The following is a 16,055-nucleotide window of genomic DNA, read 5'->3' on the forward strand; positions in this document are numbered from 1 at the left end:
CAAATTCAAGACCAGCTAAGGTGACGAGATCTCAGGGACAAAAAGAATGAAAAAACGGAACCTTGTTGTGGTAGTGATGCTCAAATTCTCTGAATTGGCTCGTGGTTACCTTTCAAGCTGGCTTCTGCGTCCTTAACGATTATGTCCTTATTCTTTGACTATACCCCAACTTTCTGAACCCAAGCCTCATCCAAGGCTTACTTTGTATCTTCTCTGTGACCCTGCTCACACCCTGCCTGGAATCCTCTCCTATCTCAAACGAGAAAGGTATGAGACCTGACCCTTCACTGCCTAATGACCTCTCTTTACTGGCAGCCTGATCTGCCAGTAGTGGAGGTGAAGCTCTGGAGGTTGCCATAGTGACTGCATAGGGCTTCAGCGCACAAGGAAACTATGACATCACTGCTGGAGCAAGTGCAGCCGCTACTGCCACATCCTGGTCTTTAACTCTGTCACAGGGCACAGGGCGACCTCTGGGCCAGCAGTAAGAAGCGACCTACTCCACCTGTCTAGTCGACACTCACGATGGTGGCAGCAGCAGGTGGGAGACCAGCGGCCTCGGGTCCACAGAGATTGCCAAAGGCCACCGACAGTGCGGGGAAAGTTTGCATCTTCAAACTCTTCTTGGAGCAGCCTTGCCTAAGACCTGGGAGCCAGGATCACCCAACTCCAATTCTGTGGCTGACGTGATTCGTGAGTCGCTAGCAAGAGTGAGCTCACAAGGGGCAGGCTGCAGACGGCTGGGGAATCCCCTTTATTGAATTGGACCAATTGGGTCCATCAGTAGCCTCACCGGTGAGGCCTTGTTTTCTCATCACCCTTGGAAAGAGATCTCGGCATCCTGGATCCTTCTGTGGGTTCTCGAGGCAGCTCTACAACGTGGCAGCGCGCATACAGCTGCCTCAAGGAGTTGGGCAAGATGGTATTTGGAGTCCAGGACATTGCATTGTTAGAACATGGTTGCAAGGGCTTGGAGGTAGACAGTTACAAGTCCTTGATGATCCTGGGGATCCCAGAGGACTGTAGCCACCAAGAATTTGAAGACATCATACGGGTCCCCCTCAAACCACTGGGCAAGTTTGAAGTGGCTGGGAAAGCCTTCCTGGAGGAGGACAGATCCAAGGCAGCTATCATTAGGTTGGCAGAGGACCTCAATTACGATGTGGTCCCCAGGCAGATCAAAGGCAAGGGCGGTACGTGGAGAGTGGTCTACATGCCCAAATGGCAGGACATTGAATTCCTCACCAAACTCAACTTGTTCTTGCGGAGAGAGGGCAGGACGGTAGAGGATATGGCACGCATCCTCAGGCAGGAGCTGTGTCCCACCAGGTCTTGGAGAGCTACCTCCCAGGAAGTGCTGCCTGACTCCGCAAGGGGAGAATGCAGACAAAGAGGGCATCATCAAGAAGGATGGGGTCCCGCTGGAGGACCCAGAGAAGGAGGACAAGCTCGAAGAAGGAAAGAAGGGCAAGAAGAAAAACAAGAAAAATCGGTGTCGACAGCAGGCTTCTGATAAGAAGCTGTGAGTTTAATTGTATGAGTGTGTAAGGGGGGCACGCTAAGGGAGGGCGGGAGTCATCTGAATGGGTTGGGGTGACTTCGGGAAAGTACATAGCATTTTGGGACAGAGTGTCTGTGGATAGGTGATAGACGACTTTATTCTGCTCCATCTGGAGGACTGAGGGAGTGCCTCAGGCGTGCTCCACAGTCCCTCTATCACTGAACCAAGCACCTGGCCCGTCACTGGGAGAGTCTAGGCAAACTCTTTGTTAATGAGCTATATCGGCAGTCTGAGCCTGGTACGTCTTAACTTGTGGGCTACATCTGGTTGAGTATGGGTCATATCTTTGTTGTTGCTACTCACTCTGTATATGCCTATTTCACTCCCACTATATTCCAGAATGGTATTTGGATCTTGGGATAAAAAGGGAGAAAAAGCCAACAAAAATATCAGTCTGTGACACTCATGATGATAGCAGTGTTACTCAGATACAGCTAAGTGTTTTCATTTAAGTAAATTTAGATAAAGTTGAGGGGTCATATGTGGCTGAGTGTGAACTTTTATTCATTCCATCATCAAAAATCTCCTTGGCATTGACAACTTGCCCGGTACAGGACATACAGTCAATGGTTCTTAGCCTTACCCTCATGACTCTAATTCTGTATTTGAGGAATTGTGGGTAATGTTTGAGACTGTGCAAGGAACATGGAAGTGTAGGTGTGTATATGTATGGGGGGTATTGCTTGAGCGAAGGAGAGTAACTTCTGACTGAGAAAGGTCCCAGAGACTTGTAGAAGACTTCTAGCAACTTTGAGGCCAGCAGGACCAGCTCCACAAAGGGAACCAAAGCCAAGACAGTGCACGTGACTGTTGCCATAGAGACAGCAGAGGGGACAGGTGCCTGCTAGCCATTGCTTGAACAGAAGATCCATAATGGCAAGCTTTTGAAAGTGTTTTGCTAGACTTGCCAAAACTGGAGCTGACCCCAGAAGAACCTGTCATGAAGGAAGATCCTTGCACGGAACTGGTCACTATTCTTCAGGCACCATCGCCAGAGACTTCAAGTGGAAGACAGTTCATGAACCACGGTTGACACACAGGCTGCCCACCGTGGCACTGAGGACTTTGCTGTTCTGCATGTGTCCTGAAAAAGGCTATGGCCGTTCAGTACATGGTGACTCTTTCTTACTGAAAGGAGGGTCAGGGGTGAGACCCTTCAACTCTGATTGGCACCTTGGTAAGCATGTAGGTCTCCCCAAATTAAATCCCAGGAATCATGACTTGTAGGGGAGAGACACACTCTTTTCTTTAAAGGGGGGGTGTGTGTCAGACTTTCCAGAGAGAGAGAGAGAAAGAGAGAGAGAGAGAGAGAGAGAGAGAGAGAGAGAGAGAGAGACTGACTAAACCACTAAACCAGCCATGATGGCCCATGGTATCTCAGCACTTGAGATGTGGAAGCAAGAGATCAAGAGTTTGAGGCCAGCCTTGGCTGTATAGCAAGTTTGAGGTTAGTTTGGGCTACATGGTACTCTCTCAATAAATAGCGAGTCCTCAACTATATAAACTGATAATCATGTGAGGATGAGGAGGAAGGAAAGCATCGGGAGTATCATCCTGTGAAGGTCTTGAGCCCACAGAGCTCCAGAGAATCCCAGGAATGTTAAGTACACAGGGCTGCCTCTCCAATGGGCAAGAAGATAAGCCTGTTCTCTGCAGAAAGCTGAGAACTGGAAGCTGTGATCTGTGTTCTGTTGGTCCAGGCTGTATTAAGCTCCCACGACTAGGACCAGAGGTGGCTAATAGCCCAGATGACCTCCACACTGTCTGTGTGACCAAGACCAGGCCACCCTTACTTAGGCCCTTAAGCTAGTACAGGTAGCCTATGTCTAGAACCCATCTTCTTGGAAGGAGTGACATGCACCCTGAGTTGAGTTTCAATGTAATTATGCTTCCTTGTGCAACAGGGGTTGTATTACACCAGGAAACCTTTTTCCAGTTGATTAAATACATTGGGTTAAATACACTGGGGATAAACCATCAGTTATTAGACTCCCCAAAGTCTGATCCAGGTCGAGGAAGTCAATCTGCACTGGGTTTTTATTATCTCTCCTCCCTGTTCATTTCTGTGTGTGGTACCTACCCCTTCTGAATAACAAGTACCATGGAGTCCAGTTGTGGATGGGTGGAGAGAAGGTCTCTTTGGGGCACCTACAAGCTTCCAGTACTTCAAGGATCTGAGAGGGCTCCAGGTGAATTGCATTTCACAAATGTAATTTGTGTGATACAACATTTAATGTTTTGAGACCAAGTCTTGCTATACAGCCTATGTTGGTCTGGAACTTACTACATACCCAAGGCTGGCCTTCATTTAACTCATGATCCTTCTGCCTCAATACCCCTTGGATAGTAATTACAAGCTTGCATCACCTATGCCTATATGATTTTTCTATTATAATATAAAGAACCCCTTGTATCTTTTTGTTTGCTTTTGGACACTGTAGCCCTGCAATCATCAAACTCACTCAATCCTCCAGCCTCAGATCTGGTCAAGAAGCCTGTAGCTCTATAGGCTGGAGAGATGATGAAGCCAGTTTAGCCCTTGAGGGCTTCGAAGCCCGACCACATGAGTTTGATCCCCAGGTCTCTGTAGTGGAAGGGCCTCCATGTGAGAGTCATGGCATGGCCACCGACCCCAACACAGAGACACAGATACACACACACACACACCACACATAGTCATACATACCACACACACATGCACATACACACACATAGACCACACACACACCCTAGACACACATCACACACACACTTAACACAGTACACCCAGACACCACACACACACAGGCACACACATACACATACACACACATAGACCACACACACACCCTAGACACACACCACACACACACTTACACAGTACACCCAGACACCACACACACACAGGCACACACATACACATTTTAATAAGGAAGAGGTCCTTGGCTCTATATTTAATTTTTCAGTCCTTGCCCAGGTGTTCCCACTCTCAAGAACACTGCGTCTGTGTTCATTATTACATTAGTCTGCTCTAATGCAGATGCTGCCCAGCCTGCAGCGTGTCTGCCTGATGCACGCTGTTTAACATTAAGGCACAATGGCTGAATAATAAAGGACAGCGTGACTTTTCTTGCCATTGTTTCGCAGCCTGAGATGTGCATGTGTTTTCGGGCATTTCTCCTATGGCCATTGTATTTGTGACAGGCAATCTGGGTCATTATTAAATTCTGCCCACGAATCCAGAATCCATGAAACCATTTCCCTCAGGAGATTGTTGGAACTGGGTGATATTTCCTGACATTGTTCTGCCGGCTGTTGTGTAACATGAACAATCTGAGGTACTTACCTGCATCCATGCGGCAGATGTCTGGCAGAAATCCCCAAAGAAATTACAGCAACCCTCCCCACAGCCCCACTTAAGAAGTGGGGTTTCCCTTCCTTTGTTTCTGTGGCTGATATTCTACTGTACAAATATGAGCTGACGAAATAAATAAATGCTAATAAAACCACAGTGTGTCCTGAGCATGTTGGGAGGTGGGGGAGCCGCGTGAGACTTCCTTTGGGAAAATGATCTCTTTGCTTAAAAAAAAAGTAGACCAGTAAAATGGTTAAGCAGATGAAAATGTTTTAAGCTAAGTCTGGTGACTTGAGTTTGATCTGAGGCACCCATAAAGTAAAAGAAGCAAGCAGACTCATAAGGTGTCCTCTGACCTCTACATATGCATGTGCTTGCTCTCTCTCTCTCTCTCTCTCTCTCTCTCTCTCTCTCTCTCTCTCCTCTCTCTCTCCTGTGTGTGTGTGTGTGTCTGTCTGCCTGTTTCTGTCTCTCTTTCTACACACACACACACACACACACACACACACACACATTATTTTTTAAATTCCAAAATCTAAAAAAGGAGCTGTTATCTGACACCATGGGCTGAGAGAACAGGAAACACACAGCTTTCTTCTGTCTGGTGGCTTCTGGGGACCCCAGGCTGTTTTCCAGTGCTGGAGTGAGAGGCCAGACATTTTGTTTAGAGTAAAAACAGATGGTGGAGAAACAGGTGTGCCCAGCTGTGATTCCGGGTCTTGGGAGGAGCAGACTAAAGGCTACACAGGGCTACCTTAAGGCCAGCCTTGGCTACATGAAACCCTGTCGCAAAAAACTTAAAAAAGGGTCTGAAGAGATGGCTCAGCGGTTGGTTAAGAGCACTGACTGCTCTTCCAGAGGTCCTGAGTTCAATTCCCAGCAACCACAAGGTGGCTCACAACCGTCTGTAATGGGATCTGATGCTCTCTTCTGGTGTGTCAGGGACAACATATTCCTATACATTGAATGAATGAATGAATGAATGAATAAATATGTTAAAAAGTCAAAACAAACAACCACCCCCCCCCCCCAAACAAACAAACCAAAATAAAAAAGCCAGGCTGTTTTTGTAGTTCAGTTGTACGGTGCTTGCTTAACCAGCTGGCATGCAGAAAGCCCCTGGGTAGGAGGTGTCATTCCAATACTGAGAGGAAGAGGCAGGAGAATTAGAAAATCAAGGTCACTGTCAGCTATATACTGAGTTCACTATGTCTCAAAAATGAAGTGAGGTGCTGGCAACATGGCTCAGCAGTTAAGATCACTCACTGATTGCTCTTTCAGAGGACCCGAGTTCGGTTCCCAGTACCCAAATAATGACTTAGTATAGTCTATAACTCCATGTCCAGGAGACTCACTGTTCTCTTCTGTTCTTTGCAGGTAAGAGGTACAAACATGTACATGCAGGCAGAACCCTCGTAAGTGTGAAATAAATTTTGTTTAAAAATTGAAACACACACACACACACAACAATGATAGGTCCCATGCTTCAGGCTAGGTATAGTGGTACATACTTTTAATTCCAGCAGAGGAGTTCTGTGAGTTCAAGACCAGCCTGGTCTACATAGAGAGATCAAGGCCAGCCAGGGCTGCCATAAACCAAAAAAACAAAAACAAAAAACAAACAAACAAACAACAAAAAAAAACCAAAACCACCACCACCAACAAAACAACCAGAAAACAAAAACAAAAATCAAAACAAAACAAAAACCCTCTTCTGATACTCAAACCATCCTTTCCTGTGCCCGAAGGGGCTGGGGGTGGAGGGAGTAGCCCCTTCCCACACTTTAAAAACATGGTTGCATTTATTTGTGTGTTTGTATTGGGATGGTGGTGAGGGTCACAGTACAACTGGGAACTGGTTCTCTTCCTCGATGGTATGGGTCCCCGGGATTGAAGCAGGCTTCAGTGTGACAAGTGGCAAATGCCTTTACCTGCTGAACCATCCTCCCAACCCCTTCATTTTCTGAGACCTAAATGCATCAGATCCTAAACTCCCAATCGATTTTCTCTGCTTTCCAAGAACTGGAATCGTGGTGAGCTATGCCCCTTGTTCTTGTGAGGATTCTGGCTCTGTGGTTGTAACTATTACAAAACCAAATTAACAAGAAAGAGCCAAGACAAGAATGTTTTGTTTTGTTTTCTTAAAGTTACATGTCTGGGGATCTTCCCGAGAAACCGGAAGTCTAAAGGCAGTAAGCAAAGCAAGACACAGATACTTTGAGATCTTAGAAAATAAAGAAGCATTGTTTCTGCTTGTGGGTGCTGCAGATGGAGCTCAGGGTGTCTTCCTCAGGCAAGAGCTCTGCCACCAACTATGCCCTGGGCCCAAGAACAATCAGAGCAAGACAAGACAGGCAGGGACAAAAGCCCGGAAACTGTGGAATGTGGAATGCAAATAAGGAGGAGGGGTTTCTGGCGGGGTCCTCGGGAGCTCTCCCCTAGGACAGCTCAGTTGTCCCGGTGGCAGAGGATTTGTGTCCTACCTTGAGGCAGACAGAGGGAACAGACAGTGAGAATCGCTGGTACTAACCTTCAGTTCAGTGACCCTCAGGACTGAAGGGAGAAAGATTAACATTTTCAAGTTCCTTCATCTGCAAACTACTGCACCACAGACCCATAATGCTCTGGTGTACTGTGGTTCAGATATCAAATTTCAGTGTTATTAAAACAATAATAATATCATTATTGATGTATTGATGGAACCCAACCCAGAGCCTTGCCACCTATAAGCTATCACTGTATCGTTAGGCCACGCTTCCAGCCCCTCACTGGGGGTTCTAGGCAGAGGCTCTACCATTGTGCCATAAAAACTTCTTTTAAACAGTATAAAGTTATATTATGGTTCTACCTCAGGCTGGATGATTTAAAACACCCAGCAGAAATGACCGGGGACTGGTAATTATAAGAATATCAAACATCTGGGATTTTCACTTCTAAGATGTATGTGTATATGTGTACACACACACACACACACACACACACACACACACACACACACACAGCTAGGAATTATAGTTAGAAATTGAATCCTTGAACTTCTGATCTTCCTGTCTCAGCCTCCAGAGACGCCTGGATTACAGATGAGCCATTAGACCAAGGTTAAGATTTTAAAATTAGATCTATTTTACCTTGGAAGTCAAAAGAAGGCATTGGATGCCCTGAACCTGGAGTTACAGATGGTTGTGAGCTACTATGTGGGAGCTGAGCTTGGACCTCGGCAAAGAGCAGGAAGTGCTTGAATTCCCCGAGGAACATCTCCAGCCCCAGGATTTAGGTTTTTTGTTTGTTTGTTTGTTTGTTTTTTGTTTTGTTTTTGTTTTTGTTTTTGTTTTTGTTTTGTTTTGTTTTGTTTTTTTTTTTTTTTTTATAACCCCCACCTAATGCTTGCTAGGCAAATGTTCCCCCACGGAGCTAAATCCCCAGCTTCAAGACTTAGAATTCATCGCATGCCATTACTATTAAAGCCCTTGGGAGTCTTGGTTTCTCTTCAAAGCACCTCTGCTTTGAGGAAGAGGCTTAAGGAACGCTAGAGGGGCCAGAGGAAGGGCTGCCTCTGTGCCTGCTGTGTGCAAGTTCCCAGCATCTCCCCTAAGCTCAGCCAGGGCCCCTTGCATGCCCGGTTGCGTTGGAGACAACTAGTCACCGTTCAAGGCCTAGGGTTGAGCGGCTGGAATTCTGCCTTGTGAAGAGGAAAGTTCAGTTAAGCAGAGCAAGCAAAAGCACCTTCCCCAACCCCCAACGGGGGGCGCTGTAGCCAGGACAGGACCCATACAAAGAGCCCCGCCCCACCCCACCCCAACCTGAAAGAGCCTCTCCCGCACCTTCTTTTTCTCCCTCACTTTCCCCTTCTTTCATTGCTCATGAAATGCCTCCAAAGTCTTCCATCACAAATGTTTATTTTACTTTATTTTTTTTTTAAAAAAAGATTGTGCATACGTGCTTCTTGTGGAGATTAGAAGGTGTAAGATCCCCTTCAACTGGAGTTTTGGGTGACTGTAAGCCACCATGTATATGCTGGGAACTGAATCCAGGTCCTCTACAAGAACAGCAAGTGCTTTTATTCACAGAGTCGTCTCTAGACCAGCCCGTAGGTTGTTGCTTTTTGAGAAAAAGTTTCTTATAGCTCAGGTTGGTGTGAACTCTCTTTGTAGCTGAGAATGACCTTAACCTCCTGCTCATCTCTGCCTCCAGTTACTGGGATCACAAATGTACACCCCATGTCTGAGATATGCTTTTATATTGATATTAACGTTACTTGCTTACCTGGCTTTTGTTGTTGCTTAAGCCTGATATGGTGGCCTCTGTAAAGTCTAGTAGACAGAGGCTGAGGCAGGAGGATCACTGAAAGTTTGAGGCCACATGGGATACATAAATTAAGAACTGAGGGCACAACAACTCTGTGATCTTAAAGATTTATTTTTATTTTATTTTTTTTGAGACAGGGTTTCTCTGTGTAGCCCAGGCTGTCCTGGAACTCACTCTGTAGACCAGGCTGGCCTCGAACTCAGAAATCTGCCTGCCTCTGCCTCCCAAGTGCTGGGATTAAAGGCGTGCACCACCGCCCGGCTTGTTTTTATTTTTAAGAAAATATTTTATTTTTTAAAAAAAATCTATTTTATATGCGTTGCTGTTTTGCTGTATGTTTTGTTGTGTGGGGGTGTTAGATCCTCTAGAAGTGGAGTTACAGACAGTTGTGAGCCACCATGTGGGTGCTGGGAACTGAACCCAGGTCCTCTGAAATGCTCTTAACCATGCCAGTGCTCTTAACCATGGAGCCATCTCTACAGCTACAAGAAATGAATTTACTTTAAAAACTTTTTTTTTTTTTTTTTTGAGACAGGGTTTCTCTGTGTAGCCCTGGCTGTCCTAGAACTCACTCTGTAGACCAGGCTGGCCTTAGAACTCAGAAATCTGCCTGCCTCTGCCTCCCAAGTGCTGGGATTAAAGACTTGCGCCACCACTACCTGGTGAGTCTACATGTCTCGTTCACTGGTCTTTCTCTGCAGTAACTAAAGGCAAGACAAGATAGACCACAATTGGAGATTCCAAGACTGCACCCTGCTGAGCTTAAAATAATGTGGAAACTTACAATCACTTGCATTGTTTCACAAAACAAATCTCTCATGTCAAACAGCAGACAAGCATTTTATTTTTCAGAGAAGCCCACAGGAACATGAAGGCACTGAGACTCTCAACAGGCTAGTTTTAGCCACCCTTCAGCAATGTTGAGGTGAGACTTGCAACTGAAGAAATGCATTATTCTGTCCTTATGGAAAAATTAAGGCACCACAAAGATGGAGGAATTAATCTTGTTTTCTAGAAAAACTGGTCTTTGGGATCTGCCCCTTAAAGCTTCCTTTCTCTTGACTTTTGTTCCATCCAAATGCCAGGTCTCCTCATCTTTGTTAGCTACTCCGTTGTGATTGCTTGCTAGTAAGCTCCACCTAAGCAACTTCACTCTAATGCTATTTTCTTAATGGGAACATTAAGAATTCTGTCTGTTTCTAGGTTACTGATCTCAGTTATTCAAACCCGATTCTGCTTAATGGATTTGAGTGCGTGCTACTTGTCTACCCTACCCAGTAGTGCAGGCCCGACCTCTGGCTATCTGCTATCCAAGCACTCTGATCCCTAGCGTCCTTAACTCCCCTTGAGGCCTGATTCAATTACCAACCCCCACCCCCTTAAGGCTTCAGTCATCCCATTCCCCCGTGTGCCACAGATGGCATCCATACACCTCCGGAGTTCCTCCCATTTCATCTTAACGTAGGTCCACATATCTCTATTGCCCACACTTGGGGTTAGGACAAAGGACAGGACCTACTTGATCAAGGATCACTCGGACCATCGTTACTCCCAAACCTAGGCCTCTTAAGGCCTGGGGCACCCCATCTGCTCTCTACTCCCGAAGTGCCGTGTAGTAGGCTAGTCTGAGCCTGTGGCTAGCGGTGAAAAGGGCCGCCTACGAAGGGCAGGCCCCAGTTATGCGCCAGCAACGCGCTATGGCACCACAGCTTAATCCTGGCACCACGAGGTGTGCGGGGGGGGGGGGGGGGGGGTGGTGGGGGTGGGGGTGGCTCAAAGGCAGCGCGTTAAAAAACGTTTTTTATCGTGTGTAAATTTCTATATGTATAATCTTTGCATAGGGGTGCTCAAGTGGAGATTGAACAATAGCTTTGTTGAGTTGGTTTTATGTGGGTTCTGGAATTGAATTCAGGCCATAGGGCCTGCATGGCAAATGTTTTTACCCGCTATCTTGTGGGCCTCCTTTTTATGTGTATGAATGGCTTCTCTCTCTCTCTCTCTCTCTCTCTCTCTCTCCCCCCCCCCCCGCACCACACACACACACACACACACACACACACACACACACGCACACGGCAGTGTTCACAGAGATCAGAAGAGGGTGTTGGATCCCCTGGAACTGGAAATACAGAGGAATACAGAGTCATCATACGGGTTCTGGGAGTCAAACCCAGGTCTTACGAAAGGGCAGCCCATGCTCCTAACCACTGAACCACCTCTCTGGTCCCATCCCCTTCATTTTAAACCGACGTTCATTAATTGCAATGGCCTTCAAAGGATTTGGGCCTTTGGCATCTGCATTTCTTGAGCTTTCACGTCTAGGATGGCAGGTTGGGGACCCGTTGCCTTTCGGGAAGGATGATGACGTGGGTTTTGGCTGCAGCTATGGGAAGCCCTGGCCCCAGCGAGGCTCTGGGGGGCGGCCACACCTCTGTGGGGGAGGAGAGGGAAGCTGCTCTGAAGGGAGTGGACAGCCCCGCTGCCAGTCTTCCCAGGCTTAGAGTGTAAGATGAGAAGGAGAAGGTGGGCCTCACCCAGGAGGGGAGGGCGCCCAGAAACTTCCTGCGGCTCTCAGCTCCACGGCAAACTGAGCGCTAGGTCAGTTTGGAGAGGGTGGCAGCCTGCCTGGGGGCGGGAGACCCTCCTCGGGGCTGGGCGTAGGCCTTTAAGCGCCTCGCCATATTGAACGGCCACGCTGAGCGGTCTTTGTCTGCAGAGTCCTCCCACGAACTTTCAGCTACATCCTGGGTGTCTGGGGCAAAGGAGAAGCGATCGGAGCTCGGGCGTCTCCAACTTGGAGCCGGGACACTGTCGATTCCAGTTTGGACTGAGCTTTGAGTCTCCGGACTGAGGTTCATGTAAGCATCCTGGAAAACTGCTTGCTACAACTCCGAGGGGTTTGGGGGGGGACACAACTTGGACTCGTCGCCTGAAGAGAAAATTGCAGGGAGGTGAGACACTCTGCGTGAGTAGAGTTGTTAGGACCCTCCGCTACCCACTCCCCAAGACCAGAAGCCAAGAGTCTGGGCTTCTTGCCCCCCCACCCGAGAGTCCACGCTGGAGATCTTAAAGACTCTCGAGAAAAGCCACGTGGGAGGATGGTTCCCCTGGGGCTTCCTCCCCTCTCCCGATTGCCTGATCCTCTGGAGTGTCCCCGACGTCTGCAAAGATGTCGATCTGGATGTGTTAGTGGAGGCCTTAAAGCCCGTGGGCACCTTTAAGAAGATCGGGAAGGTGTTCCGCAAAGAGGAGGACTCCACAGTGGGGATGCTGCAGATTGGGGAGGATGTTGACTATCTGCTCATCCCCCGGGAGGTCCGCCTGGCTGGGGGCGTGTGGAGAGTCATCTCCAAGCCTGCAACTAAGGAAGCTGAGTTTCGGGAGCGGCTGATCCAGTTTCTGCAGGAGGAAGGCCGCACCCTGGAAGACGTGGTCCGTATCATCGAAAAGAACACTCCACATCCACCCCAGCCCCGCAAAAGAGCCAAGGAGCCCAGAGTGAGGAGAGTCCCGCAGATGGTCACTCCTCCACTTCGGCTGGTCGTAGGCACCTATGACAGCAGCAATGACAGCGATAGCGAGTTGAGTGACTTCGATACCTCTAAAGTCAAAGGCAACAGGGGCTCCCGGAGGACCAGGAAGGTGCGCAAAATGCCGGTCAGTTACTTGGGCAGCAAATTCCTGGGCAGCGATGTGGAGAGCGAGGATGATCAGGAGCTGGTGGAGGCCTTCCTCCGCCGTGGGGAGAAGAAGCCCAGCGCGCCCCCTCCACGGCGCCGAGTCAATCTTCCAGTGCCCATGTTTGAGAACAACCTGGGGCCCCAGCCATCCAAGGCCGACAGATGGCGGGAGTATGTCAGCCAGGTGTCCTGGGGGAAGCTGAAACAGAGGGTGAAGGGCTGGGCGCCCAGATCAGGCTCAGAGGCAGGCCAGGCCCAGCAGGCCTCCGTCGCAGCTGAGAGGGCTGGAGAAATGAGACACGGCCAAGCCAGCCCGGACAATGATAGCTCCAGAAACACAGGAGACCGGAGCAACCAGACGCTGGGTGCCAGACGCTGGAAGCCCAAGATCAAGTGGGTTTCCTTGAGAGGATGCATGAAGGAGCAGGTGCCACCCTCGGCTCAGGGGACAGGCATGCCAGCTGAGGAGCACCCAGAGGCTGCAGAAAACCAGGGCACAGGGGCTGCAGCTGACCAGAGGGCAGTGGCTGCAGCTAACCAGAGGGCAGAGGTTGCAGCTAATCCAAGAGTAGAGACTGCAGCCAACCAGAGAGCAGAGGCTGTAGCTAGTCCAAGAGCAGAGGCTGCATCTAGTCCAAGGGCAGAGGCTGCAGCTAATCCAAGAGCAGAGGCTGCAGCTAGTCCAAGGGCAGAGGCTGCAGCCAATCAGAGAGCAGAGGCTGTAGCTAGTCCAAGAGCAGAGGCTGCATCTAGTCCAAGGGCAGAGGCTACAGCTAATCCAAGAGCAGAGGCTGCAGCTAATCCAAGGGCAGAGGCTGCAGCCAATCAGAGAGCAGAGGCTGCATCTAGTCCAAGGGCAGAGGCTGCAGCTAATCCAAGAGCAGAGGCTGCAGCTAGTCCAAGGGCAGAGGCTGAAGCTGACCAAAGGGCAGAGGCCACAGCTAATCAGAGGGAAGAGGCTATAGCTAGTCCAAGGGCAGAGGCTGCAGCTAATCCAAGAGCAGAGGCTGCAGCTAGTCCAAGGGTAGAGGCTGAAGCTGACCAAAGGGCAGAGGCCACAGCTAATCAGAGGGAAGAGGCTATAGCTAGTCCAAGAGCAGAGGCTGCATCTAGTCCAAGGGCAGAAGCTGCAGCTAATCCAAGAGCAGAGGCTGCAGCTAGTCCAAGGGCACAGACTGTAGCTAGTCCAAGGGCAGAGGCTGAAGCTAACCAAAGGGCAGAGGCCACAGCTAATCAGAGGGCAGATGCTGTAGTTAGTCCAAGGGCAGAGGCTGCAGCTAATCTCAGGGCAGGAGTCCTACCTGACCAGAGGGCAGAAGCCATAGATAGTCAGAGGGCAGAGGGCCCAGCTAACCAAAGGACTGGTGCTATAGAAAATCAGAGGGTGGAGGTCCTAGCTGACCAGAGGGCAGGGGTCCTCTGTGACCAGAGGGAGGAGGCTGGACCTCAAGCTCTACCAGAAACCTCAGCTGATTCGGGATCTAGGGCTCAGAAACAGGTAAAGACAGTGAGGTTCCAGACCCCAGGACGCTTCTCATGGTTTCGCATGCGCAGGAGAGTCTTCTGGCACACTCCCAGGTTGCCAACTCTGCCCAAGAGAGTCCCCAGGGCAGGTGAGGCTAGGAGCCTCAGGGTGCTAAGGGATGACACCAGAGCAGAAGTGGGACATGGAGAGCAAGAAGAGCAGCTGTGAGGGAAGCCCAGTGCCCCTGCCTGCTTTGTGTTAGCTGCTAGGACTGCTCCCTCCCCTGTGGGCTCCTCCTCCTTCCATGTTTGAAAATGGAGGCTGCTGGAGTGGGGGGCAGGCAGCACCACCCACTTCTCCTTCCCCTTTCCACCCTCATTCTCTACCCTCTCCTATTTCTCCCTTTCTGCCTCCCTTTCTTCCTCTCCCTCTCCTCTCTTTTTCTTTCCTTCTGTCTCTATTTTTCATTGAGACAGAGTCTTGCTAAGCAGCCCTAATGGCCTGGTATCCCATATGTAATTGGTCTCAAACGCACACTAGTCCTCTACGTTAGCACCCAGAGCACTAGGGTTACGGGTGTGTGCCCAGTGACCCTCTTTTGTTTTGTTTTGTTTGAGACAGGGTCTCTCTATATAGCCCGGACTGACCTGGAACTTACCATGTAGACCAGGCTGGCCTTGAACTCACAGATCTGGATGTCTGCCTCTGCTAGGACTAAAGGCATGTGTCACCATGCCCATCTTCCAGTGGCCCGCTATATCATCTTGTTTTTATCTGACAAGATTGTGTGTTCAGGGTGGTATGGCTGTAGACACATTTAATTTTTTTTATACGTTGATTTTTTAAAAAATACTAAATATAGCATCTCAAAGACTGAAAGACATAAGGCCGTGGAGCCTGGCTGCCTGGGTGGTGTTTTAACTTATGTATTTTAAGTGCTCACAGCCTGGCAAAGGTAAATGGGGGGGGGAGGGGGAGGGGTTAGTCTGTCCTTTGTCTTCTGTCTGTAACTAATGTTGATTGATGACCTTTTTGCACTTAAAGAGAGAACTCAAGTTGATATGCAAATAAAAATGTGTACAAGGTGGTCTCTTGTTTCCGAGGTGACAGTGGACAGTGTTGGGCTGATTTGGCTGGCTCAACGGGGATGACGACCCAGTGCTTTACTTGTCACTTTGCCTGTCATGTTTAGGCTACTAAGGGCTGGCGGATCTGAGGGTACAGGGCCTGTGGGTCACATACCATACTGATCTTGGTGAGAAGGCACAGAAAACTCATAAGGAGTGAGGTACAGGAGGCATGGCTTGGTGGGTAATGGGCAGCTCTTGCAGAGGACCCGGGTTTGATTCCCAGCACCTACACGGTGGCTCACTGCCACGTGTAGCTCTAGTTCCAGGGGATCTGACACCCTTTTCTGATCTTCACTCACCAGGCACACACATGATACACAGACATACATGCAGCCTAAACACACAGACACAAACATAATAATTGAAAAACAACTAAAAAAAAAAAAAAGAAAGAAAAAGATGAGCCAGCAGGGAAATGCACTCAGAGTGGTGCACTGAAGACCCCTGATGTTAGACGAGGCTTCACCTGAGAAGGCTGTATGGCCCTTGAACATGAAGTCTTTTTTGTTGTCTATTTTCTGAGAGAGGGTCTCTCTCTCTCTCTTTTTTTTCCCCCTGAGACAGGGTTTCTCTGTATAGC

The 16,055-nt window shown here is 48.9% G+C and overlaps 2 protein-coding genes and 1 non-coding gene across 3 annotated transcripts; 2 read left to right on the plus strand and 1 right to left on the minus strand.

The window, feature by feature from the left end:
- Positions 1 to 728: 728 nt before the first annotated feature.
- Positions 729 to 1,535, plus strand: Pnma8c (PNMA family member 8C). The gene is given in 2 exon segments (XM_076926969.1): positions 729 to 1,321; positions 1,323 to 1,535. Coding segments are annotated over 2 exon segments (606 nt in total). The 5' UTR covers positions 729 to 919; the 3' UTR covers positions 1,527 to 1,535.
- Positions 1,536 to 10,829: 9,294 nt separating this feature from the next.
- Positions 10,830 to 10,986, minus strand: LOC143440525 (small nucleolar RNA SNORA76). The gene has a single exon (XR_013108173.1). It is a non-coding gene; the product is annotated as a small nucleolar RNA SNORA76 (small nucleolar RNA).
- Positions 10,987 to 11,673: 687 nt separating this feature from the next.
- On the plus strand, positions 11,674 to 15,432 carry Ccdc8 (coiled-coil domain containing 8 subunit of 3M complex). The gene has a single exon (XM_076927382.1). It carries the CDS (start codon positions 12,468 to 12,470, stop codon positions 14,571 to 14,573), a length of 2,106 nt encoding a protein of 701 aa, XP_076783497.1. The 5' UTR covers positions 11,674 to 12,467; the 3' UTR covers positions 14,574 to 15,432.
- The last annotated feature ends 623 nt before the right edge of the window (positions 15,433 to 16,055 follow it).

This window comes from Arvicanthis niloticus, chromosome 29, assembly GCF_011762505.2.
Source record: "Arvicanthis niloticus isolate mArvNil1 chromosome 29, mArvNil1.pat.X, whole genome shotgun sequence".
Taxonomy (NCBI): domain Eukaryota; kingdom Metazoa; phylum Chordata; class Mammalia; order Rodentia; family Muridae; genus Arvicanthis; species Arvicanthis niloticus.

Coding starts and splice junctions, on each gene's coding strand:
- Ccdc8 (XM_076927382.1), top strand. CDS start 12,468: ATGCTGCAGATTGGGGAGGATGTTGACTATCTGCTCATCCCCCGGGAG.